At 33.4% G+C, this 27059-nt stretch overlaps 1 protein-coding gene across 3 annotated transcripts in view; it reads left to right on the top strand.

The window, feature by feature from the left end:
- Window positions 1-27059, top strand: part of KLHL1 (kelch like family member 1) — a 354119-nt gene that overhangs the window by 147821 nt on the left and 179239 nt on the right. For all 3 annotated transcript variants that reach the window (XM_027064981.2, XM_027064980.2, XM_053216359.1), the window contains exon 4: window positions 8204-8400. In XM_027064981.2, the coding sequence (XP_026920782.1) occupies window positions 8204-8400 (197 nt within the window). The remainder of the gene's footprint in view (window positions 1-8203; window positions 8401-27059) is intronic.

Below are 27059 nucleotides of genomic sequence, written 5' to 3'. Positions count from 1 at the left end.
TATATATATATATATGATGTACAATTTGATGTTTTGATCTCTGTATATACCCATAGAACCATTACCACAAACAGGGTAATGAATATATCCATCACATGCTTTCTGATCCATCTTGTTGCCCCTCCTCACCCCATCCTATACTGATGATCTGATTTATGTCACAATAGTTTGGATGTTTACGAATTTTAATTAAGTTGAGTCACAGGGCTTATTTTTTGTCTGATTTCTTTCACTCAGCATAATTATTCTGCACTAAGCCCACTTAACTCTGATGTTGCATATATCTATAGTTCTTTCCTTTTTATGAGTAGTATTCCATTGTATAGTGTAGATCTACAGTAGTCTCCCCTTGTTTGCAGTTTTGTTTTCAACAGTTTTAGTTACCCAAACAGATGATCCTCCTCCTGACTTGTTGTCAGAGGTCTGTAGGCTTAATAGTAAGCTATTAAGTCACAATGCCTACGTCATTCACCTCCTTCATCTCATCACGGAAGCATTTTATCATCTTCCATCATCATGAAAAGAAAAGAAGGGTGAGTACAGCCCAATAAATTATTTTAAGAGAGAGAGGGACCACATTCACATATCCTTTATTATAGTATACGATTATAACTGTTCTATTATATATTAGTTATTGTTTTTACTGTGCCTAATTTACACACTAAATTTTATTAGAGCTATGTATGTATAAAGACAAACAGTAAATACTCTTTAAGGTTAAGTACTATCCGTGGTTTCAGGAATCCCCTGGAGGTCTTGGAACACATCCCCCACAGACAAAGCAAAGCACTGTAATACAGTCTGTTCATCTGCTCCCACTTGTTAATGAACATTTCAGTTGTTTCCAGTGTTTGGTTATTACAAAAGAAATCTACTATAAATGTTCATGTACAAGGCTCTATATCAACATAACTATTTTATTTTTCTTGGGTTAATACTTAGGAGTAAAACGACTGAGTCATTTGAGAGGTGAAATTGGCAAACTGTTTTCCAAAATAGATACACCATTTCACACTGCCACCAGTACTGCTAATGCATGCAGGGTGGTATTTCATTGGGCTTTTAGCTTCCATTCTCCTGAACATTAATAATGTTGAGCATTTTTTATCCATGTATCTTCTTTTATGAAATATCTGTTTAGATCATTTGCCTATTAATTTTTTCTTATTATAAAGTTTGAGAGTTATTTATGTATTCTGGATACAAGTACTTTATCAGATGTAAGATTTTGCAAACATTTTTTCCCAGTCTGTGGTTCGTCTTTTTGTTCCTTTAATATTGTCCCTTGCAGTGATTTTCATGAAGTCCAATTTAACAATTTTTTTCTCATGGATTATGCTTTGGATATTTTATCTAAGAAACCTTTAACTTAAGGTTACACAAATTTTCTATCTTATAGAATATTTATAGTTTTAGTTTTTTACATTTAGGACTATGATCCATTTTGAGTAATTTATTTTTCATTAGCCTATAACATGTTTAATTTTGTGTTTTCTAAGTTAGCATTTCATGCATAACAGTTGCTTGACCCCAAAATTTCCCCTCAAATACAATGTATTAAAACAACAACCGTTTATTTAGTTTATGAGTTTGCGGCTTGTCAATTTGGCTGGACTTGGTTGAGAAGTTTTTCTAGTGTTTTGGAACTAAGCTTAATCCTGTATTGGCGCTCAGTTGACTGTCAGCAGCATAACCACCTAACAGAGGGCATCAGATTGATGAAACAGGCTTGCTCAGACTTAATGACATGATGGTGGAAAGGTCTCAAATGCAACAAATGAAATGCCTTTCAAAGACTTGCTTGCCTTTTGTTTTACACTTTTCCTTTGTCCATGGTATTTCCCATGGCCAACCTCAGAGCTAGTATAGAAGAGTATTACCAAAGGGCAAAGATGTAAAGAAAGGAATGACTTATGGACATATTTGCATTTTATCTTACCTGCTCTATCTTATCAGAAAGTCCTCTGCATACTCACTGCCCTTAATTTGAACAGAAATGTGTTCCTCTAGGAGGGCATCTAAGTCTGTATTCCAAAACTTGACTCAGGTTCTGACCAACAAGGATGCCAATCTTAGATCATGCTTAACCTCTCCAAATAGTAGTCACGTGTAATGCTAAATGTAATGCTAAATGCTGAAGTTTCTTCACTGAATTAACATCTTGAGTACATTTTATAAATTGTATGGGTTATAATGAAAATACAAGTTTTGCATATGGATATCTGACTATCAGCACCATTTGTTCAAAGACTATACTTTTTAAATTAAATTGTCTTATGGCTTTGCAAAAACTAGTTATTTTTTATGAGTGGTTCTAATTCTGGATTCTATTCTTTTCCATTGTTCTGTATATATTTCGACAAGAACCAATCAGTTTTGATTACTGTAGCTTTGTAAGAAGTCTTAAAATCTGGTAGCATTATTTCTCCTACTTTGTTCTTTTTCAAAATTTTTTTGGTTATTCCAGGCCATTGCATTTGCATATGAATTTTTAGAATAAGTTCTCTCATTTCTACAAAAAGTTTGCTGAGATTTTGAATATGATTATAATAAATATATAGCTTAATTTGGGGTGAATTGAAATGTTAACAATGTTCTGTTTTCCAGACAAAAGTCACAGTGTATCTTCAACTTCATCTACACCCAACAAGCCTAATCCTCTCCAATGAGTTGTGACAAAGCATGTGAATTGTTTCCAACCAGAGAGATTTATTAGAGAATCAGTCTTCTGGGTTTTTTTGGGGGACTGATCACATAGGCAGCCTCTGCTTGACATGCACCAAAATTCAAGATTCTCAGAAGGAAAGCAAGTATTTAGCATAAACCGTATTGTTTATACAGACAGTTTAGGTACAGAGAGCAATTTGTATTAGTTAATGGTAGGAACCCCTTTGAAATGTACATTTTCAGACACCAGTCAAGGTCAAATCTTAACAAGCAGGCCTTTTCAAAAATAGTAGGTCAGGTCTATTGTGTGAGTTTTCTCCTCATAAGTGCTGTTGAAAACAATTATATAAAATTAAAGGAAGTCATTCTCCAAATGTACTGAGGTCATAATAAATGGAATCTATAAAAGCCATGCTACTTTCATTTATCTCTTTTATCTGATTTTCATAGGATCCATCCTAGGAAACATATATCCATATCTTGGCAATCTTAATGAAAAATTTTAGGTAAAATTCCTCTACAGTTCTTAAATCATGATGATGTTTTAAAGATATATATGTTATAAAAAGCTGTTATGCATATGATCAATTATAAATAATAATATATTTTAATGTATTCATGTTATCTCCTCTATATTTCATATTTTTATTTTAACAAGTAAAGGTACATATTTCATAAATCATTCAAAATCTATAAAGTACAGGTGTCTATGACCTGTAGAATACTTTATTCTTGTGCTTACTACAATATTCACAAACCTTAAAATATATATCAATAACTACACTGACATGATTATCTTAAAATAATTTGAGCTTGTCTGAATCCTTCAACTTCAGATGAATATTTTGTTTTACATTATTATTGAATGATATTGTGAAATATAAACACCTCGAAGAACTGTATTGACAAATGTCTCCTCTGCCAAATTGACCTATGATACTCAATGTTCTACTAGTTGATAATATCCAAATAATAGGAACCTTGTAAATTTTTTAAAATCTTTTAAGTTTAAAAATAACTATTTCTAAATTTTGTTATTGATAATGTCCCTATTTTAAAATTAAAATTAAACTTTAGGTAGCTAATTCAATTGGAAATTAATATATAATAAAAAGTATTTTAATTTTTCTCCCATACCTTGTTCCTTTCAATTTATTGTTTCCAGTTTATGTGCTTTTTTTTTTCTCTCCTCATCAAATCCCTTGCGACATTTGGAAGCATGCTTTAGATTCCTGTTCTGTCTTATTCTTTCCATAAATAAAACATAAATAAATAAAACACAAATAAAACATAAAACTCTTTAACTATTAAGCATGTTAAGTTATAGGTGAAATGTCATGTTTGAAAGCAAAGATATCCCTTACCCAACAGATTATTTACTAATTATAAAGGAAAAAAATTATTTAAAATGAAGAAATCTAGCAGACATTGCCTTAAACAAGCTACGAAACAACATCATCCATGATGAGACATACGTAATGAACCTCCCTATAAGAGGCACTGAAAAGGGTACGATATCACCTATATGATGTCCCTGCCAAAAAAAAGATTTCAGCTAGGTTTAATCGTGGTGATATACTATGACTAACACAACTGGGGAAATTCTACATAACAACTAGTCTGGAATTTTCACTATTGTTATAAATGTCATGAGTGACAAAATGGCTGGAAAACTAATACAAGTTAAAGGAGACTAAAAGGACATTACAAATAAATATGATGTGCAAGCCCTAATTAGATCCTGAATTTAAAACTAAAATCTATAAAGCATATTATTTGGATATTTGGGGAAATATGCATCATAGTAAATACTAGTAATATTATCAATTTCATATGTGTAAAAATTACATTGTAGTTATGTAGGAGAACACCTTTGTTCTTGGAGACACAGGCTTAAGTATTTAGGGGTGAAGTATAATGGTTTGAATAATCCAGTAATTCAGCAGCTATAGCATAAATACATACACACACACACACACACACACACACGCAGAAAAATATGGCAAAATGTTAACATTTGGTGAAGCTAGGTAAAGAGTATATGGGTGTTTATTGTACTATTCTTACAAATTACTATAGGTTAAAAAAATCCAGAATAAAAAACTTTGGTTTGGAAAAAGAAAAAGGCAGTCTATTTATAAAGATCTTTCTTAATAAATATTCTGTCCTTGAAAGATGAATTTTTGATAGTAGACAACTTTTCTAACATCCTAGTTGAAAAAAAAAAGGAAAAATAAAAAAAAAGTTTTCTGTAGCATCATAAAGTTAGAAAATAAATTCTAGCTAGCAAGAATACACACTTAAATTTCAATTAGATGATAGAATATTAATAATGAAATTTAGGGTGTCTGGGTTTCCTAGTCAGTTGAGAGTGTCACTCTTTGTTTTGGCTTAGGTCACAATCCCAGGGTCATGGGATCCAGCTGCATGCTCAGTGTGGAGTCTGCTTGAGATTCTCTCTCTGTCCCTCTCTCCTGCCCATGCACTCTCTCTCTCTCTCTCAAAAAGAAAAAGAAAATGAAGAAAGAAAGAAAGAAAGAAAGAAAGAAAGAAAGAAAGAAAGAAAGAAAGAAAGAAAGAAAAGAAAAGAAAAGAAAGAAAGAAAAAGTTCATCAATTATTTCTTCATATAAGTTTGTGTTTGAGTTTCAAATTTCAGGTAGCCTGTCTTCCAAGTGCACAAATGAATTAAAATATCCCCTTTATATAGGGACTAATAACTATCATTGAATATAAGAGGCTGCAATATAGGTCTTACTGAGGCAAAAAGTAAAAGAACCATATAAATAAAACTTGTTTGGATAATTCAAACCTCAGTCAAATTTAGAACATTCAGAAAGGAAAATAAAACATTATTTTCTCAGAAAGATATCTAAAATTCTCAAAATTTTGCTATTAAATGTAGAACACAGATACTTATTTTTGGGTAATTATAATTAAAACTAAAGGTGGTAAAGTTACATAAAGACAGAACAGTAGAGGGGCACCTGGGTGGCTCAGTCAGTTAAGCAGTTAAGCGGCCGACTTCAGCTCAGGTCATGATCTCACAGTTTGTGAGTTCGAGCCCCCCATCAGGCTCTGTGCTGACAGCTCAGAGCCTGGAGCCTGCTTCAAATTCTGCGTCTCCCTCTCTCTCTGACCCTCCCCCACTCACACCCTGTGTCTGTCTCTCTCTCAAAAATGAATAAACATAAAAAAATAAATAAAATAAAGACAGAACAGTAGAAATAAAACGAATCCATAATCAAAGAAAAAGAATGACATTATTTAAAACTTAGGATTAAAAATTAATGTTTATGAGTTAATTAAAAATTCTGTGAAATGAGTGATTCCCATTTGTAGAATTTCTACAATTAAAAGTTATTTAAATTTTTAGTAAGTTAGGGTTAAGGAGGATATTAGATATACCAAATAAGTATCCATGGATTTAAAGGTAGATATAAAAATATTATAAATTTTAATACAAATAATTCTCATGGAGAGAACTTCTAGAAGTAAATATGAAATATTTGTAAAGTTTTACATATCAGGTTTAAATGAAATATTAAATATATTGGGGACATAATCAGTGAATGGAATATATAAAGAAACTACAGATAGGGAGGAGAGAATGATTTGATCAATACAAAGCCCTTGATAATAGTCTCTAAGGGAAAATTGGAGAAGCAAAGGTAAGGAGGAAAAACCATTTCAATAAAAATAGGCAATACTTTTCCAGAACTTTCATATTTAGCAAAGCCAAAAATCTCTAAGCAAAATTAATAAAAATAATTCTAAAAAAACTCACGTCCATTACCATTACTCTATAATTATGCATTAACGAGACCCACCAAAGTTGATTTTCTGAAATGATTAAACAACCACTGAAAATATAGGTTAATTTAACAAAATAAGAATGACAATAAAAATAAACAATCTATGGCATGAAAAATTTCCAATAATTATAGGCATACACTAATTAAAATAAAATTAAAACTGCAATTTAGAGTAGATTGGGGGCACCTGGGTAGCACAGTCAATTAAGCATCTGACTCTTGATCTCAGCCCAGGTCATGATGTCATGGTTTGTGAGTTTGAGCCCCACATCAGGCTCTGTTCTGATGGTGCAGAGCCTGCTTGGGATTCTCTCTCCTCCTCTCTGGCCCTCCCCAACTTGTGCTCTCTCTCTCTTTCAAAATAAATAAAATAAACTCAAAAAAATTTTAAAAATTTAGAGTAGATTAGACTGCAAGGATCAATAAAACCAATAAACCAATAAAATTATATACAGTTGAGTACTTGAGTTTATTGAGTATTATTAGCTTAAATATTGAGTTATTATTTGAAACTAATAGTTTTTGGTATAGATTCAGGCACACAGGCTCCTTACACCATGTGCATCCTCCATCCACCAAGGTTTTATGCCATCTTTACTTTGCTGGTAGAAGAGAAAGAGACCATGGATGGAGCACAATCAAGTCATAAATACCTTGGTGTGGTAGTAACCAACATCCCTCTACACCTAGTCCATTGACATGTATCCTGATGTTATCATGTGGCCTGGTCCTGTGTTCAGGAAAATGAGTGAAGCTATTTCTTTTTTTTTTTAATTAAAAAAATTTTTTTAACATTTATTTATCTTTGAGATAGAGAGAGACAGAGCACGAATGGGGGAGGGTCAGAGAGAGGGAGACACAGAATCCGAAACAGGCTCCAGAGACACAGAATCCGAAACAGGCTCCAGGCTTTGAGCTGTCAGCACAGAGCCCGATGCGGGGCTCGAACTCACGGACCGCGAGATCATGACCTGAGCGGAAGTCGGCCGCCCAACCGACTGAGCCACCCAGGCACCCTGCGTGAAGCTATTTCTAGTGAAGAGTAACAGTGCCACAAAAACTAAGATGGAATAAGCCGTTTGTATGACTTAGAAATACTCAATCCTGAGTGACACATAGACAATCTGAATGGAAGTAAACCTATTAAAGATGTGTTGAGTTGCCAAACAAAACCTAACCCCAAATAGTTAAGCCCAAAAGGCTTCACAGGAATGTTTTACAAACATTCCACAAAAAGTCCAATTCTTTAATAAATTATTCCAGTAGTTAGAAAAAAGAGGAAATACTCAAGAGCTCATTTTCTGAGGTTAAGAGAACTGACTAAACGTTAAGAAAAATTACAGAAAACTGTAACCATGGGTACAGTGAGTTAAAAACAGTATTAGCAATCTACAACACAGGTATATATAAGACATGTACATATACATGTATTCATTATCCACATAGGTGCTTCATACTAATATACACAAGTGTATTGTCAGAAACTTCATAAATTTTTGCTCTCCTAAGCTTCTAGACATGTTTTTGTGAAACTTTCTTGTGCCTCCTTTTTTTTCCTTAATTCACAACAAAAGGAACAACCATAATTCCTGCTGAAGTGGATACAGACGTTTTAGTTGACAAGGCATTTGTACATACTAGGAGATTTTGAATGTTACGTGAAGTGAGACATGCAAGTTATCGTTCTAAACAGTTTCGTGATTCTGTTCACTTAATGTTTAGGTTGCTTGGAGTTAAAGGAAGACACCATTGAAAACCTTCTTGCTGCAGCGTGCCTTCTTCAGCTCCCTCAAGTAGTAGAAGTGTGCTGCCACTTCCTCATGAAGCTGTTGCACCCATCCAACTGTTTGGGGATCCGAGCCTTCGCAGATGCTCAAGGATGCATTGAATTAATGAAGGTGGCCCACAGCTACACAATGGTAAGGAAATGTACTATTTTCATAATAGAGGCATAGCTGTATTATCAGAGGTTAAAACAATTGCTATCATTGCATTGAATGACTTTTTTATGTTTCAAATGAGTTCTATAGGCTTGGGCACATTTCTATTATGGGGCACAATGTACTACATAGAATTTTATAATATCAAAGCAAAAAAAGTCTGTTCTTAATGGACTTATTTCTACATTGTGTATAAATCATAAATAAAACCATAAAGCAACTATAGACTATTTAATATTTTAAAATTGTTTAATCTTTCTTAGTACTCCTGTCATATCTCTTTTTAAACCTACTTCCACAGCTGCCCCTTTTTTCTTCTTTTCTTTCTGATGAAGAGCTACCAGTCTGTACCACAAAAAAGAAAAAAAAAAGCAACTTTTTTTTTGCCTTTTTCTTACAACATTTCTACTATGGAATAAGTTGTATCAACCAAAATTCAATGTTGAAGCCTACCCACGATGTGACGGTTCTTGGAGATAGGGACTTTTGGTTGTAATTAGGCTTAGATGAAGTCCTAAGAGTGGGTCCCTCATGATGAGATTAGTGCCCTTATAAGGAGAGATACCAGAGAATTTGCCTCCTCTCTCTCTCTACCTTGTGAGGGAACAGTAAGAAGGTGACCACCTATAAACCATGAAGAGAGCCCTCACCAGGAACTCAAATCAGTCTACACCTTCATCTTAGACTTCCCAACTCCTGAATATGGGAAATAAATTCCTGTTCTTTAAGCTACCCAGGCAATAGTATTGTGTTATAGCAGCCCAAGCTGCCAAATGCATTTTCATCATAGCACATTATATTTGGTATGCCTCTGCCTGTATGATTTGTCCAGGGAAAATATCATTACTTAAAGTACATATTATAAAGTATTTATTGGCATAGTACATACTGGATTTCAGAACCTCTGCAAACTTCTATAGTAAGGGAAAATATTTAGATGTATAAATGAACTGATCTATTTTTTTAAGAACTTTGACTTTCTTTACCATTTTATTTATTTTTTTTAACTTGATTTATTTCTGAGAAACAGAGTGAGACAAAGCGTGAGCGGGGGAGGGGCAGAGAGAGAAGGAGACACAGAATCTGAAGCAGGCTCCAGGCTCTGAGCAAGCGGTCAGCACAGGGCCTGATGCGGGGCTCGAACTCACAAACTGTGAGATCATGACCTGAGCTGAAGTCGGACGCTCAACCGACTGAGCCACCCAGGCGCCCCTCTTTACCATTTTAATAATGGGTTTAAACTGAGTGAATAGCAGTCAGTAAATACTCATAAAGTAATTTAAGTCTATTTATATTTTTCTCATTTTTTCTATATATATGTATTTTAACATCTTTATAGAGATACCAAAAATCACTTTAATTGTACACTTTAAATGTGTGAACTTTGTGGTGTGAGATGTTTTTTATGTTATCTCCATTCTAGAATAGAATAATCAGTTACAACAATTCACACTGATCATATTTCATACCCTAGAAAGAACATTCTAAAAGCTCTTATTCTAGTGTCTGGCATATAGTAAGCCCTCTACAAAATGCTAGCCAATTTTGTTATTGTCATTATTAACATTACTAATGATTTGATTGTAATTATTGAAACAACCAATTGTAAAGTATAGAACTTTCCCTTTCAACTTAAGGAAAGAATTTATATGAGGTAAATCTCATTAAGCTTTGTAGCTGCTACTTATGAAAAAGTTCTTCTTTTAAGATTCAACATCTTTTCAAATCACTAATGACTGTCAGCCATTTAAAAGTCTTCTGATTGTTATTCTTATACAGAATTTCAATATTATTTTATTTTTCTTCTTTAATCCTTTAAGCTGAGTGGTAAATTAAATGAAAATATACAAATAAAAAGAAAGAGATACATGCTCTGTGATTCTATTGTCAAAATTTTCCTTTGAAATATTCCATGACAAGGCATAGTACCACTATTGAAATTATATGAACCATATAAAATCAATGTAAACAAACAGTTCATCAACCAAAATATCAAAGTCCAACTGCAGTCATTTAATTATGCACATTTCATTACAATTAGGAGTTCTTGGCATAGCTAAGCCGAAGAACAATATGTGTCCATATCCAGAGGGATAATGGTCCCTTCTGGTCTAGTTTGAAATTATTAATTTAGTAATAAAGATGTTTTTCTTGCAGCTGCTTGGACTGCTCCACAATTTATCACACAATATTAACAATATTTTTTCTTTAGACAGTTTAAAATGTATATTCTATAGTAAAATATATTTAAACCTGAAATTTATACAAATTTTGTTAATATACTCAACATTCTAAACATCTCTATCTTAATTTATTTTTGAGACTATGAATGGATTATGTATTGTGTCATGTAGGTTGAAATTTAATTTCGTGATTTCAAACATGATTTCAAATTGTTTTGGGAACATGAAGCTCCAATATTCTCGATGCTCATGGGTTACTATTTTTAGTGAATAAAAATTACTGACCTATTGGTGCTACATCACTGTTTTCTCTCATTTCTAACACTTTCAAATGAGTGTTTTACATCTGGTATTATAATTTCTCACCACATCTTTACTTCTGATCCTTGTTCAATCTTGCATATGTCTTCATCCAATCTCTTCAATCTGTGCTTTAAGAACAAGCCCATTATGTTATCTTTTTTTAGTTGCTTTAATAGCAAATCATACTACTTTTTCTAGTACATCTGGGACTAAATTCTTTATTGGATCTATTATTTATTTGTTTATTTTATAAGTAACATTTTTCCATAAGTTTCTATTTCCTTGCTGAAAGTATTAGATATCAACTTGACCTTGAACATCCAGATCTTACCGTGCTGGTTATATGCTTTTGCCATTTATATCATTTGGTAACTTTCCTTTGGAAATTTCACCTCTGTATTTGGCTTCAACTATTGATTTTGTGTGGATAATTCCAAAATCTATTCAGGAAGGTGACCCAGCTTGGCATTAGTTCATGTGCAAGCTACTGGAAAATTTTGATTGCAAGTTCCATATTAGGCAGAAGTGTGAAACTAATTCTAAAACATTAATTTAAACTTTGGCTGCATGAATATCCAGACAGCAACAAAATAATTGAAGGAAATATGCCCCCTCTAACTATTAGAGTTCATTATGAGAGTTGTGCTTAATTTTGAAAATCATAGTTTAAAATCATTAGAGTGACAAATAGAAACAGATGAGAATATCAAAAATAGCATTATTCTATACTCATGTCATATGAAGAGATATTGAAAAAAATTTGGTGTGTATAGCTGAATTACAGTAGGGCATGAAAATAGCTATTTTCACATATTTGACAAAATAGGTTTGTGTCTAATAGTGTTGTGTAAATGTTCCTCATTGTGTTCCATCTTAGTGGTGTAATCTTCTGTTCAAATTAAATGTTATATGAAAGAATAATACTAAGATTAATTTGCTTTTTGCAAAGATGAATGGAAAGTCCAAAGGTCTACTTCAGTCATCTGACCTTTCTTTCTCTGCTGGGTTGTCTATTTCCACTAATCATCACCACCACTTCCCTCCAAGGTCATCTTGCCGTTTCAGGGGACTCCTGAAACTCCATATCTCTGAAATACTCTCTCCTTTTGGTTCTGGGTTAGAGTTTGTCAATAACGGGCATCCGTGTAAGCTATGGGAGATAAGAGGTGGAAGGTACAACTTCACAAGCAGTTAAAAGCAGAAAGGTGGACAAATGGAGACTTGAAATAACTTCTTAGCAAGCCTTTGAAAGAGATTTGCTTCACAACTGTAGACTGAGTCAGTTGATGGGAGCCTTCTGGAGGTTCTTGAGAAATGGAGTGCCTTTGCTGAGTGCTTTTGAAGACAATTCACATAGAACTGAAGGTTGAGACCATTAACATGAATTCTCTGACCTTCACTTGCACAGCACTGTCAATTCACTATCCACAATGTTTCTTACATTGAATAGATTGGCATGTTTTCCTCATCCAACATTTATTTACCTCAAAATAGCAGATTCACACAGTTTTGATATGCGTAGTCCTCCTTACCTAACTTCTAAACCATTACCTGGGCATTTTTCCTCAAAAATAAGCAGACCTGACCTCCCTCCTCCTAAACATGTGCTGTGAATTCCCTTCACTTGTACTTCACTCATGATAATGTCTCTGGCCTGAAATCTCTGGAATATAATTCTAAATAACCCTCAGTTTCCAGTTTAAGTTCATTCATGCCTAAGAAACATCTTAAAACTTTTCATGGTGGGAGCATGGGTGGCTCAGTCGGTTAAGTGTCTGATTCTTAGTTTCAACTCAGGTCTTGATCTCATGATTCGTGAGTTTGAGCCCCACATTGGGCCCTGTGCTGGCAGCATTGAGCTTGCTTGGTGTTCTTTTCTCCCTTCGTCTCTGCCTCACTTTTGCTCATGCTTTCTTTCTGTCTCTCCCTCTCAAAAATAAACAAAAAATCTTTTTAAAAAACCTTTCCATGGCATTCTTTCTCTCCTTTGAAATCTTAGGGTTCCCTTATTTAGGATTATGTCACATCATCATAAATTTCCTTATTCAATCAATGACCTTTTTTGTCTTTGTGACTGGTCTTCACAACTGTACTGCAAAATCCTTTATGACAGAGTAAGCATTATGTGTTGAAATTTATTTTGTCTTGATGAAGTATCTAGTAAATGGTAATATACTAACATATTCCCTTTGGATAGTCTTTTAGGATTGTGACTTTCCCCACTCATGAATTCAGTCATTCAATAACACACATAGTTTTCCTCTAATTTTCTTTTCAGTCCCATTTCTTACCATATTTTCCCTGTTCATACACTTTCAACCACACTGGTCTTCGTACTGCCTTTTGACTACATCAAGCATCTCACCTAAGGACCTTTCACCTGATGACCTTTGTGTTTGCTCTTGCTTCCCTCTGCCAGAAACACGGTTCTACCAAGTATTTATATCCTTTTCTCCTCTGCCTCATTCAGATGTCTGCTCAAATGTCACTTCCACAGAGTTCTCATCTCTGAATATTTTATATAATGTGGCACTGCCTTCAAAACCCTCTACACCCTCACACTGTTTTATATCCTTTAGTGTAGTCATTAGTTTCTGGCTTTATATTTTTGATTTTGTTACTGTGTTTTCTTCTCTTCCATTACTGTGGTAGCTTCTTGTTAGCATTTTTATTAAACTTATATACCTTAAGTGCATAGCATTTATTGTTGATTGAATAGTGACAGAGTGACTATTGAATATTTTGTACCCAGACCATAGGTCACATTGGGCATACAATGGTAGCTAAAATAGACATAGTTTGCCCTTAGAATAAAAATGAAGATACTGAGTGCAAATAATTTATTCCTATAAATGACATTTATATACATGCATATATATTTGCATCATGCATACATTTGGTAACTGCTACAAAGGATAGCGGTAAGATGCTATGGGAGAGTGAAAGAGACAAAGCCTTGTTAAACGAGTGATGCCTTATGTGGAGTTGTAAAGGATGAGGCAGAATTCATCAGGTGAAATGTTGGCTAAAGAACATTCATGATGTGCCAATGACCTGAGGTGGGAAGGAGCTTATTCTGTTTCGGAAAATTCAAATGTGATTGAATAGTCAGGCAGAAAGGAAGAGAGGTGGATGATGAGGCTGGAGTTTTAGGCAGAGCCGATTTTCCAAGGTTATTGAGAATTTGTTAAGGATTTGGGTTTTTATATCGAGTATAATGGTATATCATTGAAAACATTCTTAAGCAAGTAAAAGCCGAGATTAAATTTAAAGACTGGTTGCCTGACTGCCGTGAGGAAGAGGCCAGAAAAGAAACCAAGAATAAAGACTGGCATTCTATAGAGACCTATATGTGTACACTCACACACATATTGGGTGAGTGAGAAAGAAAAAGAGAAAGTCAGGTAACTCTAACTTCTGCCATTGTGTCTGGTAGCAAAGCTTCCCACTGCTGGTGCTGGAGGTATACAAGTTAAGTGTATATAGTACATATCAAGCATTGTTCTAGGGTGAAGCATGCTTAGTTAATTTAATCCTTTCAGAACCCCTGCTACATATGCATAATCTCCATTCTAAAAATGACTCAGGGATGTTCAATAATTTCCTGAAGAACAATAGAAAGACCATGCTAGAACGGAGATTTAAGCCAGTACTGTCTAACTAGAAATTAGATGCTCTATCTAATACGCTAATGACCACACAGCAATTGAATTTTATTCATTAAATCAAATTAGATTTCTGATGTGTAGAACACTTCAAAACATGGATTACTTTAGACAAATGGATATTGTAAACTTAAAATATAGATGAGAGTACAGAACACCATGAACATTTTGTTCCTCAGTTTTTGTTTTTGTTTTGTTTTGTTTTCGTTTCCCTGTTCACGTCACTCTCTCACTTTCTGCCCAGTGCTACCATCATGGCTTACAGCATTTCCCGATGTTTATGCTAGGTGCAGAAGTGTGGCAATAGGGCTGATCAAAGGCTACCATGTTCAATCAATAGCCTTGGAAGATAGAAGTCTCAGCACTGCAGCATAGAGCCCTGCCAAGTCAGTGTGAGAATGGCTGCCCTTTCCGTCTGGTCCTCAAAAATCCTATACATCATTCACTTGTGTTTCAGAGCCATTAGAGCAATTCCAGACAAAAAGAACCAACCTTATTTATGTGGTTTCTGTTCATGGTTTTGAAATACCTGACATTTCTCATGGTTTCTAGTTAGAAGCATGCTCTTTTTTTATCATTACTGATAACTCTTCTAATAACCCATTAATTAGAGTTTTCTTTGGGGGAATCCAAGGAATTTAATTTAATTTTTTAATTCAATTTTTTTGGAATTTAATTTTAAATTGCTTTGCCTTTCTAAGTCATCAAAACAAAGTTCCCTTCACCCATATTATCCCCTGGATTATTATGTGATATATTAGTACTAAAATGTGTGTTGAAAGTTATCTTTTTAAAAATGTTATTCATTACTTCATGTTACTCCTTTTCAGTATCTGAGTAATACATGGTCTGAGTAGTGAGTTTAAGTTAATATACAATTGTCAGGTTGAAAATGAGCAAGCTTTGACTTTCAGCATTTCTTTGTAAATTGATAAGAAAGGAAGGTTGGATACATTGAGTGGCTTCGATGACAACTGCCACCGAAGATGGATGATCACCAGTAATAGGGAAGCAGGTGGAAGCTTGCACAGATATGAACTTCCTATTTTAGTTTTTGCTTCTCTTTACTTCCTCTGTGCCTAAATTAGGCTCACAACTCTTTACAGGTATTTATTTGTGTCCTAAATCACAGTCGTTGGTACAACCAACTCCACTAGCTAAGACCCGAAGCTGATTTCAGTGGAAGTTTTAAAAAACTGACTTTTGTGTTCAGTGTCATGTGTGAACAGGATATTCATATGACACTGGATAAACTGATAGAGATGTATAATAAATAGTAGCATTATAACACATAATTATTCACTCATGTGATTGCAGTTTGACTACACAGAAGTTTGTAATTGTTAGGGTTCATAAAATAACCACAATTAAATGTGCATTTATGACAGTTTCAAAGACTAATTAAGCATTATTGCAGAGTACCAAATGAAAATTATAAGCCTCTTAAGGGTCCATTTTAGATACCGTCCATTTCTTCTATTCAGATATTCTTCAGATATGTTTCCATTTTAGGTTTTTATATCCAAACTGAAGAACATTCTATTTTAAGAAACATATCCTTCTGCTTTCTTGATGTTGATGATGTTGAATATAATTATAATATTCCTCTACTTGAGAAGTATTCTATTCATTTTAAAGATGATTTCATTTGCATATTTTAATTTTATTTTTATTTCTCATACTGAGCTATTTCTAAAACACAAAGATACAGTGCATAGCTGTATAAAATCAAATACACACACAAACACACACACACACATACATGCAGAATCTAGGATTAAAAATGTATTAGGTCTTCTTTATTGTCAGCAGATACAAATGTTTATGGCATTGCTGTATGTTGAGCTGATGCTGTAACAACAGTAGAACTAACAAGGTATCGAGAAGGAACTAATGTTACAAAATATCCTATAAATACACACACAAAAGATTTTTTCATGGTAACTTGTAAGTAGTCCCCAAGTGTTTAATTATTTCAATCACTTAATCTATAGAATTCCCTTCTGGAACAAGTAATATTCTTACATTATTAGAATAGTCCTAAAAGAGCTTCTAATGTGATGTCAGCAGAAAGGAAAGCCAGAAACATTTTGGGTACAGTGCCCTTTGCAGTTTGCAAAGCACGGTTCTTCAACAAATGAAATCAATAATATGCTTTTGTTCAAGTGAAAAAAAATTCTGATTTTTATGCGTAAATAAAGTTTCACTCTATTATCATAATTTGCACCTCATGAACTAATGTAAAATATTTATATTTTCTGATGAGGTAATGAATCACATACTATGAAACTAATTTCTTTTTACAGTTCTCTTTTAGATTTTTCTTTCACTGTCATTTTTCAGTTAGGACTATACTTGTACTTAAAGATCTTTAATAGTAAGTTTTTAAAGAGGAATAAAAGGTAAAGGTATCGATTATAGTTCATCAGATGATACATGATACATGATACATCTATCTTTGCCTGAGGGGAAACTCAGTCTGTCCTTTGTATGTAGGGTAGAGTTGAGATGGGGCTGATCATTTCCTAAAAAGAGTGCTTTTAGAAATGTACAACCAGACAAATTTAAGAAAAAAGTAACTTCTTACAGAGTATCAGGTGTTCCTCTCAGACTCCAAGTTAGTCTAAATGTATAATATTATGCAGAGAGCTGGATTACATGTTCCACAAGGTAACAAACTACATCTGACTTATTCACTGCTACATTCTTAGTTCTCAGCATATAGCACCTTTCTCATTTTATTTTTATTTTTCTAAAGATTTTATTTTTAAATAATCTCTACACCCAACATGGGGCTCAAATTTACAACCTCAAGATAAAGAGTTGTATGCTTTACCAACTGAGTCCCCCAGGCGGCCCATACCTTTCTCATTTTAGATACATGATAAATGATATTTGCAAGAAAGGATAAATGAATAATTTCAAATATTAATAATTTGAAATATGATATTAGAGTTACATAACTTATAATCAGTGAAAAGGTTTTTTTGGAAATAATGAAGGGTAGACTTTCAAAGCAAAATGGACTATTTCATCAATACCAAATCGAAGCAGATTTATTAAAGACTGAGTAAATGTTCCAACAAGATATTATACTATTCTAAACCTTTGTTAAAGACAATTTGCATTTTAATTGGATCTAAGTTAAAAGAATATTAAGAGGTTTCAAAATATATGGATAGAGATGGAATTCAGGTTCTTCTCTAGTTTTATTGGAAAGGAAAAAAGGCTGATCATAAATTTATAAAGTAGTGTTTCTGTTTTTACTTCTGGTATATGGATAAGGAAAAATGAGGGTAACAAAATGAGGAGGAGACAGAGCATAACATAAAATGTAGAAGAAGATAATTTTCAAATAAATATATTGCAATTGAAGAAAATTGATGAAGTTAAAATTAGGTTTTATTATATGTAATTGCTGATTAGGACATATATGCATAAATTTGCATGCACAAATAGACATCTGTATGAACATTGACTGCATATATTAATTCAGAAGAAAGGTTTTATTTTTAAGTAGTAAACTCTATGATAACCCTAGTTTACACTGTTTTGAAAATCTACATCTTTCACAGATCGTATATATACTTATATTATGGTCATCATTATCATAACTTCTACATTTTAAACTTTTATAAGTTAAAATTTATATATTTTTATAGAATGAGAAAAAGCATAAAGAAAATATAGACAGCAATTAGGATAGTGTCTTCCTCAATAAAGTTTGTCATATATTCTGACAGCACTTTAAGATGCAGTAATATACTTTCTTCCCCTTTGGAAGTAGAATGTGGCAAGTGCATTTACTAAATTATTCAGAAAGATTATGGAGAAGGAAATTGTTAAATATTGAAAACTTGAAAATCCTAACTTTTATCAAAGACTCTGAAGGTTGGTTTTTAAGTAACCAATGATGTGGTAGGTGTTTGAATAGTGTGCTTTCACAGGTAAAAAGCCTTTAGAGATTTGTGATGGTTTAGTTGTCAGCAGACTGAAACATCACTTGACTTAGGAAAGAATATTATTTTACTAGATCATTTAAAATCAAAAGTGGACAGTTGGAGGAGCTCACTTGAAATTCATCACAGTAAATTGACACTCTCTTTTACTTTTGAAGTCATAAAATGCCTTGAGAATTATTTCTTTATTTTATTTCAAGGAGCGAGAAATATGAGTGAAATATTCCAGCTTAGTACAAATAAAACTTGGTAAGAAACATAAGTTAAAAAACACCAAGATCTTTAAATTTCTCATAGTAAGTGTATCTTTTGGCAACCTGGACAATAAAAACAGGAATCACTGAAGTCTCAGGTCCTGGGCCAAAATAAAAGGAATTTTCTGAAAGATCAACAGTTGAAAAACTTACCAACTCCAAGAATCAGCTTGGGTGAATAGAATAACATAGGCCAACCATCAACTCTTCATTCGGTGGTATTCTCCGATACCAAATATTAGCAGGGAATAGGTTTATCTTGTTGACTGAAGAACAAAAAATATATAGTAATCTACAGTGCCCTTTGTCTTATTTTTAAAAGCCAATATAATGTGTAGCAAAATTAGATTTTGAAAGTTACATAATTCCCTCCAAGTATTAGTTTTGTTGCTATTATTGTTTTAATCCAAACTATGACTAAAATAATATTTTGTACAAATATATTAGCATATCATATTATTAACATTAAATATTGTAACATAAAATTTTAATTCATAATACCTTAGATTTTTTGACATTTCTTGAAGCTTGATTTTTTTTCCTTGAAGTTTATTTTAAAAATAATTTGTGAGAGCATAGAACACCACTGGGATTTAAGGAAAATGATCAAAATTTTGCCATAGAAATTGTGGAAGTAATTCCAATTAGATAAGATACTAAACCAGATAATTTCTCAAGTTTCTCTTTAAAACATGGGCTAGAAGTCCAGGCTGCACTCTTTTATTTATCATTAACTAATTCATTCATTCATTCATTCATTCATTCATTCATTCATTTTAGTCCAGAATATGTTCCCACCCCTGCTCCTTTGATTTTTGACCAACAATTTCATTTTTTAACTACTTTGTTTCAAGTTTCCATTATGTCCCGAATGCTCAAGCTGTGTGAGATTTAAATGCTTCTTGAGCACTAAAAGAAGGTAAAGTATAAGGCAAAAAAAAAAATTGCACTGAAAATTTTAAAACTTGCCTTTTTAAATGTTTAATAAAACTGTATGTTTTTTAGCAATTCACGTGAGATCTGTCTCATTAACCATAAAATGATAAAGTTTATTTCAGATCATACTAGTCCCATATGGTTCCTTGCAGCTTCATGATTTTGCAAATATCTTGTTAAATCTGAAATTCCATGAAATGTAAATACATTTCTAGATAAGGTGGATAAGTGCCATTTTATTATTAATAAGACCTTAGTGGCACTACAAGTAAAACATTATCTGATAACAGTAGAGGACCAACAAGTAACTGTGGAAGAATGGATAAATATTTTCCTGCTTCCAAATGTGTTATGTTTTGTAAAAACAACATTATTGGGGTAATAATTCACCAACCATATAATTCAGCAATTTAACGTGTCCAACTCAATGCTCTTTAGTATATTCACAGAATTCTGCCTCCATCACCATAATCAACTTTCAAACAGTTCCATCACTTCATAGAGAAACCCTGTATCTATTACTAACCTTCCCCCCACTGAAATCATACAATATGTAGGCTTTTTAGACTGACTTCTTTTGTGTGGTATAATGTTTTCAAGATTCATTCACATTATAGCATGTGCTAGACTTCATTTCTTTTTATTACCAAATAATATTACATCACATGGATAGATCCTCATTTTATGTATCTGTTCATCAGTTGATGGACACCTGAGTTGTTTACATTTTGGGACCATTATGAATACTACTTCTATGAACATTTGCATACATGTTTTTGTATGGACATACTATTTTCATTTCTTTTGAATATGTAACCAGGAATGAAGTGGCTGTATAGTATTTCCATGTTAAAGATTCTGAGGACCTACCAGATTGTTTTTCAGAGTAGCTGCAGCATTTCACATTCCCTACAGGAGTGTCTAAGTTTTCAATTTCTGTGTATCTGGGTCAATAATTTTTTATTAACTTTCTTCTTGATTATAACCACTCTCATGGATGTTAAATGATCTTTTGTGCTTTTGATTTATGTTTCCCTAATCCTAATGAAATTGAACATCTTTTCATGTACTTACTGGATATTTTTATATTTTCTTTGGAGAAATATCTGTTCTGCTCTTCTGCCCATTTTTAATCATGTTGGTTATCTTTTTAATTTTATTTTTTTAAGTTTATTTTAGGGAGAATGAGAGGGAGCACGAGAGAGATGAGTGGAGGAGGGAGGGAGGGAGGGAGAGAGAGAGAGAGAGATTGAGAATCCCAAGCAGGCTCCATACTGTCAGCACAGAGCCTGATGCAGGACATGGTCTCACAATTTGTCAAAATCAAGCGTCAGACGCTTACTGACTGAGCCACCCATAGGCCCCTATTTGTTTTTTGGTTTTTGTTTTTTAGTTATAAAAGTTCTTTATATATTAGAGACTTTCCCAGGGCTTGACACAAATGGCTTTATATGCATTAGTGCAACATCCGTGTGAGATAGGTAAAACTGTTGTTCTCATTTTATAGATGAGAAAACCAATATACAAGATAAAATCTTACCCAAAGCCACCCAGCTAATGAATTGCAGACCCTGAATTTGAACACGCAGCACAAGCAGTAACCAGTATGTGTCATTGTCTTAGTTTTTACTTATAAGACTACAATTGTTTTATCACTTTATTGATAAAAATATTATGCAGAGGTGAAGATAACTTTTCAAAACTGATTTTTAAAAACAGAATTGGTGAAAGTATATATTTTGGCTTTAAGTAAAATAATGCAATTAATGTCAAGCATGGACCATGTATGTAAGTACTTTAAGAAGTATAAAGTGCCAGGCTAATGAAAGCCAGTGTTACATTTTTATCAACACATTTCAGTTTACTTCTAATCTTAGAATATCAGGTGTTCCTCCAACTATTCAAGACTAATTCTCCTACGTCTTGGTCTCATTCCTCCTCTATTATTATTAGAATTGTTTTATTAAGTATCTTCTTTCATATTTTTTTTTTGCATGGACACAATCCAAAGAAACCATTTTTCTCTCTTTCCACTTCTCCATCTGCAGTATAATCTTCGGGTTACTGTAATAGTTAACTATGAGAAGGCAATGACTCAGCTTAGTTGGCACTGAGGCCTTTAAATAATAATGGGAAGATTGAATTTGGCTGGAGGTTACATTCGAGGGATTTGGGGGTACTTGGCATTAAGGACTATGTGTTTATCGTCTATCCACCTGTGTCTTATCCTTTCTCTCCACTATACACTCACAGCTCAAAACACTCTGGCTAATGGAGAATAGGCAGTCCACAGAATAAGTACAGAAAGGAATTTAGTGGGCTTGTTTGATCTCAGTTTCATGTGGTGTAATCATTCAAAAATATCTTACCCAGAGAGAGAAAGAAAACTTGCTACATGCCATATTAAACAAATTCATAGTGATAGGGTTCTGTGTGATATAAACAGAAAAAATGGGAGCCTTTCAATGATTCAATAGGCATAAAGAGGGAAGCAGGCTGCAGAAAGGTATCTAAGTTTTAGCGCATGGTAAGTGCCCACGGCCTTTACATTCTGGAACAAAATATAGAAACAATGGTTACCTGAGAACTGGGGCAGCTTGACTGTTCCTAAGATATAGGAAATAAGCTCCCCAAATATTATAATAATATTTCCATATCCAGGTAAGAATTGCCTATTTTCAAACAACACTAAACTTGTTATTGAACCTTATTTACTGGTTTACTGCTACTATTCAAGAAGGGAACGTAGGTAAAAGTGACATATAAAGAAATGGGTATGCATTTTCCAAAGTTACAACATCATGCAAATACAAACAAAAAATCATGGGTAAAAACATGAGCCACACAAATGTGTATTGAGCATATGCCATATAATTTTCTCATGAATGAGAGTACCAGCAGGGTGGTAAACTAGTTTAAAGAGGCCGAAGTTACTAAGAATAAGAACGCTGAAATAAACTTGAAAGATAGAGACAAAGCTGGTTAATGTCCTACAAGTCATTAAACTTTAAACATTATTGTTTCTCTTTTGCAGAGGGCAGAAATTATTTGCAACTGTCATTATTCTGCAAGTTAACATGTAATTTCACAGAACTTAAGCTGTAATCAATAGGAATGGTAAATCAAACAATGGTATACTGTTCTATTAAATTAAATAATCCTTCAATGGTGACTTTCATGTTCCAATATGACATTAAAATGATACACAGGCATTCATGTATCTTATTTATAAGTGTCACATAATATTTCTTAGCTACATAGAGAGCAGAAATGACAAGCAATTACAATTTCTTCACAATTTCACCAAAATAATATTAATAATTATAACAGATTACTATAAGCCATACAATATTCTAAGTATTATATATTAACTATTTTATTCCTAACAGTGCTATGAGATAGGGAGTATCTTTATGGTCAAAGAATAGTTAATTAACTCACTGAATTGTAACTTATTCATGGATACATGGAGCCAGAATTCAAATTAGCAGAACTAGCTTCAAAGTCTGTAATTTTAACCATTGCACTAAATTGTCTCCCACTAACTCTCCCCCTTTACATCCTGATTCCTCCTCAACTATTTTGGTGCCATAAGAGCATCTCCCTTCCCATCAGCACCTCCTAGAAGCGCCTCACAGAGCAAGATAATAACACTAACAACAATAGCGATGATGATAATGATGATGATGATGATGAAGAAGATGATGATGATGAGATGATGATGATGATGATTCTGTTTAAAAACTGTCATTTCAAAAAGTAATATAATAAACAAAAGCATCTTAGAATGTAATTTTTAATTGATCTGTAGTTGACACTTAACAATTTAAAGTTTGTCTTCACAATATCAACGCAAGAGCCCTAGCACTTGCCCTCCAAACCAGATCATCACCCCTCAGCAACTCCAGCTTAGAAATTCTTGAACCCCGATTGCAGTATGCATTCAGTCTCCACTAAGACATAGGCAAGCCATGGTCCAAATTGACCAGTCACCCTGGAGTTTAAAAAATCCAGTTGTACTTTTCTCTCCCAGTTTTCTGCAGTGTTAAACTCTGTTGAACACTTTCTTCTTTCGAGTGCCTCCTACCTTGAACTTTGCGGCAGCCTTCATTACTCTTTTCCTTTCTCTCTTACCATTTACTGAACCGGACTTCGTCCCTTCTGCCTAGAGTTCACTACTCTGTTACATCTCTCATAGATGTTGAATTAGCTTCTTTTTCTCCCCATCTAATTCATTTTAAAATGTAATATTATAATGTAATTTTTTTGTAATATTTTTAATTCATTTGTAATGTTTTCAAATATTTTATTTTTAAATGTTTATTCATCTTAAATGGGTTATTTTGTAAAACTTAAAACTTAGAATATATATTAATGTTATAAAGTATAACACTCAAATAACTTTCCATGATAGTGGTATGTAACTTAAAAACCAAACGTCTTCTTACTTACACTTAAGTACACTTCTACCTGCACAATCCCTGAAATCCTTTCTACCTGTTGTTCCTTCATTGGTAAATTCTATTTTTTGAGGACAGTAAGAATTTTGTGTTTTAAATACATGTGTCCTTTATCATGTACTTACCACACATGTATGTATCCCTAAATATATATTGTTTGTTTTTGCTTGTTCTAGAGCTTCATAAAAATTGTATTAAATCATGGTTTTCAGTGGAGATCAAATAGCATTTTATTATTTAGTTTTTTATTTTTCATAAATTTAATGTTTGTTTACTTTTGAGAGAGAGAGAAACAAGAGTGTGAGTGGGGGAGGGGTAGAGAGAGGGGGACACATAATCTGAAGTGGGCTCCAGGCTCTGGCTCTGAGCTACCAGTACAGAGCCTAATGTGGGGCTCAAACTCATGAACTGTGAGATCACGACCTGATCCTAAGTCGGATGCTTAACCAACTGAGCCACCCAGATGCCCCTATTATTTACTTTCCTTAAGTTAGGTGGTTAACTTCCCTAAATCCAAATGTGACTCAATCTATTTCCAGGTGAACATTCTTGAGTGATTTCCCCATTAGTAAGTATAAACTGTTAGCATACACTGGATTTATAATCTGGTGGCCACCTACTTTTCCAGTCCTGTTACCAGATTTCCCCATAACTCTGCTATTCTGCCATACTCATTACCTGCAGCTCCACCCCATTCCATGAAATTTCACCACCTTGTGCCCTCACACATCATTCTCTTTCTACCCAAGTCTTTTACTTTTCCCATATGTGTTCACAAAATTTTAATTTAATTTTTAACCCTAAAATATAACAAGTAAAATGTTCCCTTAAATATCCCCAAGCCACCCTAAAAACTTTTACTAAGCTTTTATGTGACCTTGTCCTTGCATTGGTTATAGAACTTATTACATTTTATGTGTCTTATTTATTCCTAATCTTCATGAGACATTAATTTTTTAAAAGCTAGTAGCTATTGGTCTCCCTTACCTAAAACTTGAAAATATTGTTTTGATTGAATGTTTGAATGAATGAATGAATAATAGAGTAAACTTATGAATGAGGAAAAAGGGAGAATAAAGTCTCACCCAATATTTGAGGAAAGGCAGAATGGAAACAGGGTTAGGATTTAGAGGCTGTCTTCACACTGAGTTTGAAATGACCAAGTTTCATCAAATAAGGTGGACAGAAACTTAAGAGAGATCAGTTGCATGGATTTGGAATACTATAAAATAGTTTCAAAAATAATCATAAGCTTAGATTAATTCAACTATACTGACCCTCAGTCCACATACAACAACATTTATATAGCAAATGCTTATTTGAAACATCTAAGGCATTGCTATGCAAGACTGAGATCCCCTGAACGGAACTCCATTACTGCACTCACATTGACGGATGGGGATTATAGGATTATATCTGCATTAATAGATTTCCCACAAGACACATGCATTGTAAACCATGTTGCAGACGATAGGGGTGACTTGACCTGCTGTGACTTTATTTATCAGACTTCTAGTAAAGTGTTTGATGATGTTTCTTGTTACTGAAGGAAGAAGTTTTTAATTGATTCCAAAGGAAATTATTGCAGTTGCAGCCCTGCTTTAGTTTTTTTACTGGCTAGATTTTCTTATGGAAAAGAAATATATGTCCCCTGTTATTTGATCAGTAAGATCATTTACATTTTAACATACAGAAGCCTCATTATCTGCCAAGTTGGTGCTGAAACAGCATGAGGTGTTAATTGTTATGCAGAAATAGAGTTTATGAATATGCTAAAATGGGATGGGGTTAACATTTATGACTGCTTATGTATTTGTATATTAAATGTTCTTGTTTTTTTCATGTGCAACCTTTACTTTATGAGGGCATACAGAGGAGAATTAATGTTTGTGAGGTATTTTGTGTCAGAAATAATATGTGAACAAACAGGTATGTTTGCTGACCTCTCTTTCTCCTAAGAATATTTGAGACTGAAAAATTCAATGAATCAGAACCTTTTCATTCGCTGTTACCCTTTGTTCTGTGACCATGTTTAGTATAAAAAGCCATATGTATATACATCTCCATAATTGTAAAGAGCTCAAGACAGTCATAAATTTATGTAAAATCTAATATTTTCTAAGAACATATCAAAACAAACACAAATACCCTAGAAAACCCATTATGCCTTACATATTACTCATAAACTTAGCTTTCTTAATTGTTTTCAACCAAAGGAAAATTTCACATTACTTTTTTACCCCCTTTCCCATTTTTATATGTGCGAAGCAACATTGCCTAGTCCTTCATGGTGACATTGCTTTAGGAATGTCAGTTTCATTATACCATTTCATTGAGTACTGCCTGAATATCTTCTAAAATAACACTGTAAACCACAAAAGGACTAATGCTTTATATCTTTACACATTTATTTACTTTCTTAACTCTCTGTTAAAATGGGTTAACCTAGGATTCACTTATTGTCTTCCAAAATTTAGAGATTGACGAGCTCACATACGTTTTCAATGGTTGGGAATTCTGGTAAAGAGAGTAAACGCTGTTTTTGTAACTCCATTCACAAAACTCTCCAAAATGGATGTAAACACACAGAATAAAGGAGAAAATTCACCTGCATTTGAGCCAGTGAATTATAATAACTCAATAATGTAAGCTCTGAAGAAAAAAAAAAAAGGCTGCCAAATCAAGTAAACATTAGGCCCAATATAAAAGGGAGGCACCAAGTTGGCATACCTCTTCTTCAATTTATATCATCATGCAAGCTGGCAGGTTGTGTGGGGCGGTGGGTTCTACTCTGGAGAATATGAAAAGACATGGCTGAGGCATAAGAAAAATGAGGGCACCCCAATGATGTTTCATCAGCTAAATTAAAATGGTGGAA

This window comes from Acinonyx jubatus, chromosome A1, assembly GCF_027475565.1.
Source record: "Acinonyx jubatus isolate Ajub_Pintada_27869175 chromosome A1, VMU_Ajub_asm_v1.0, whole genome shotgun sequence".
NCBI classification, from domain to species: domain Eukaryota; kingdom Metazoa; phylum Chordata; class Mammalia; order Carnivora; family Felidae; genus Acinonyx; species Acinonyx jubatus.
Note: the sequence above shows the minus strand (reverse complement) of the source record. Positions and strands in the feature narration are given on the sequence as shown.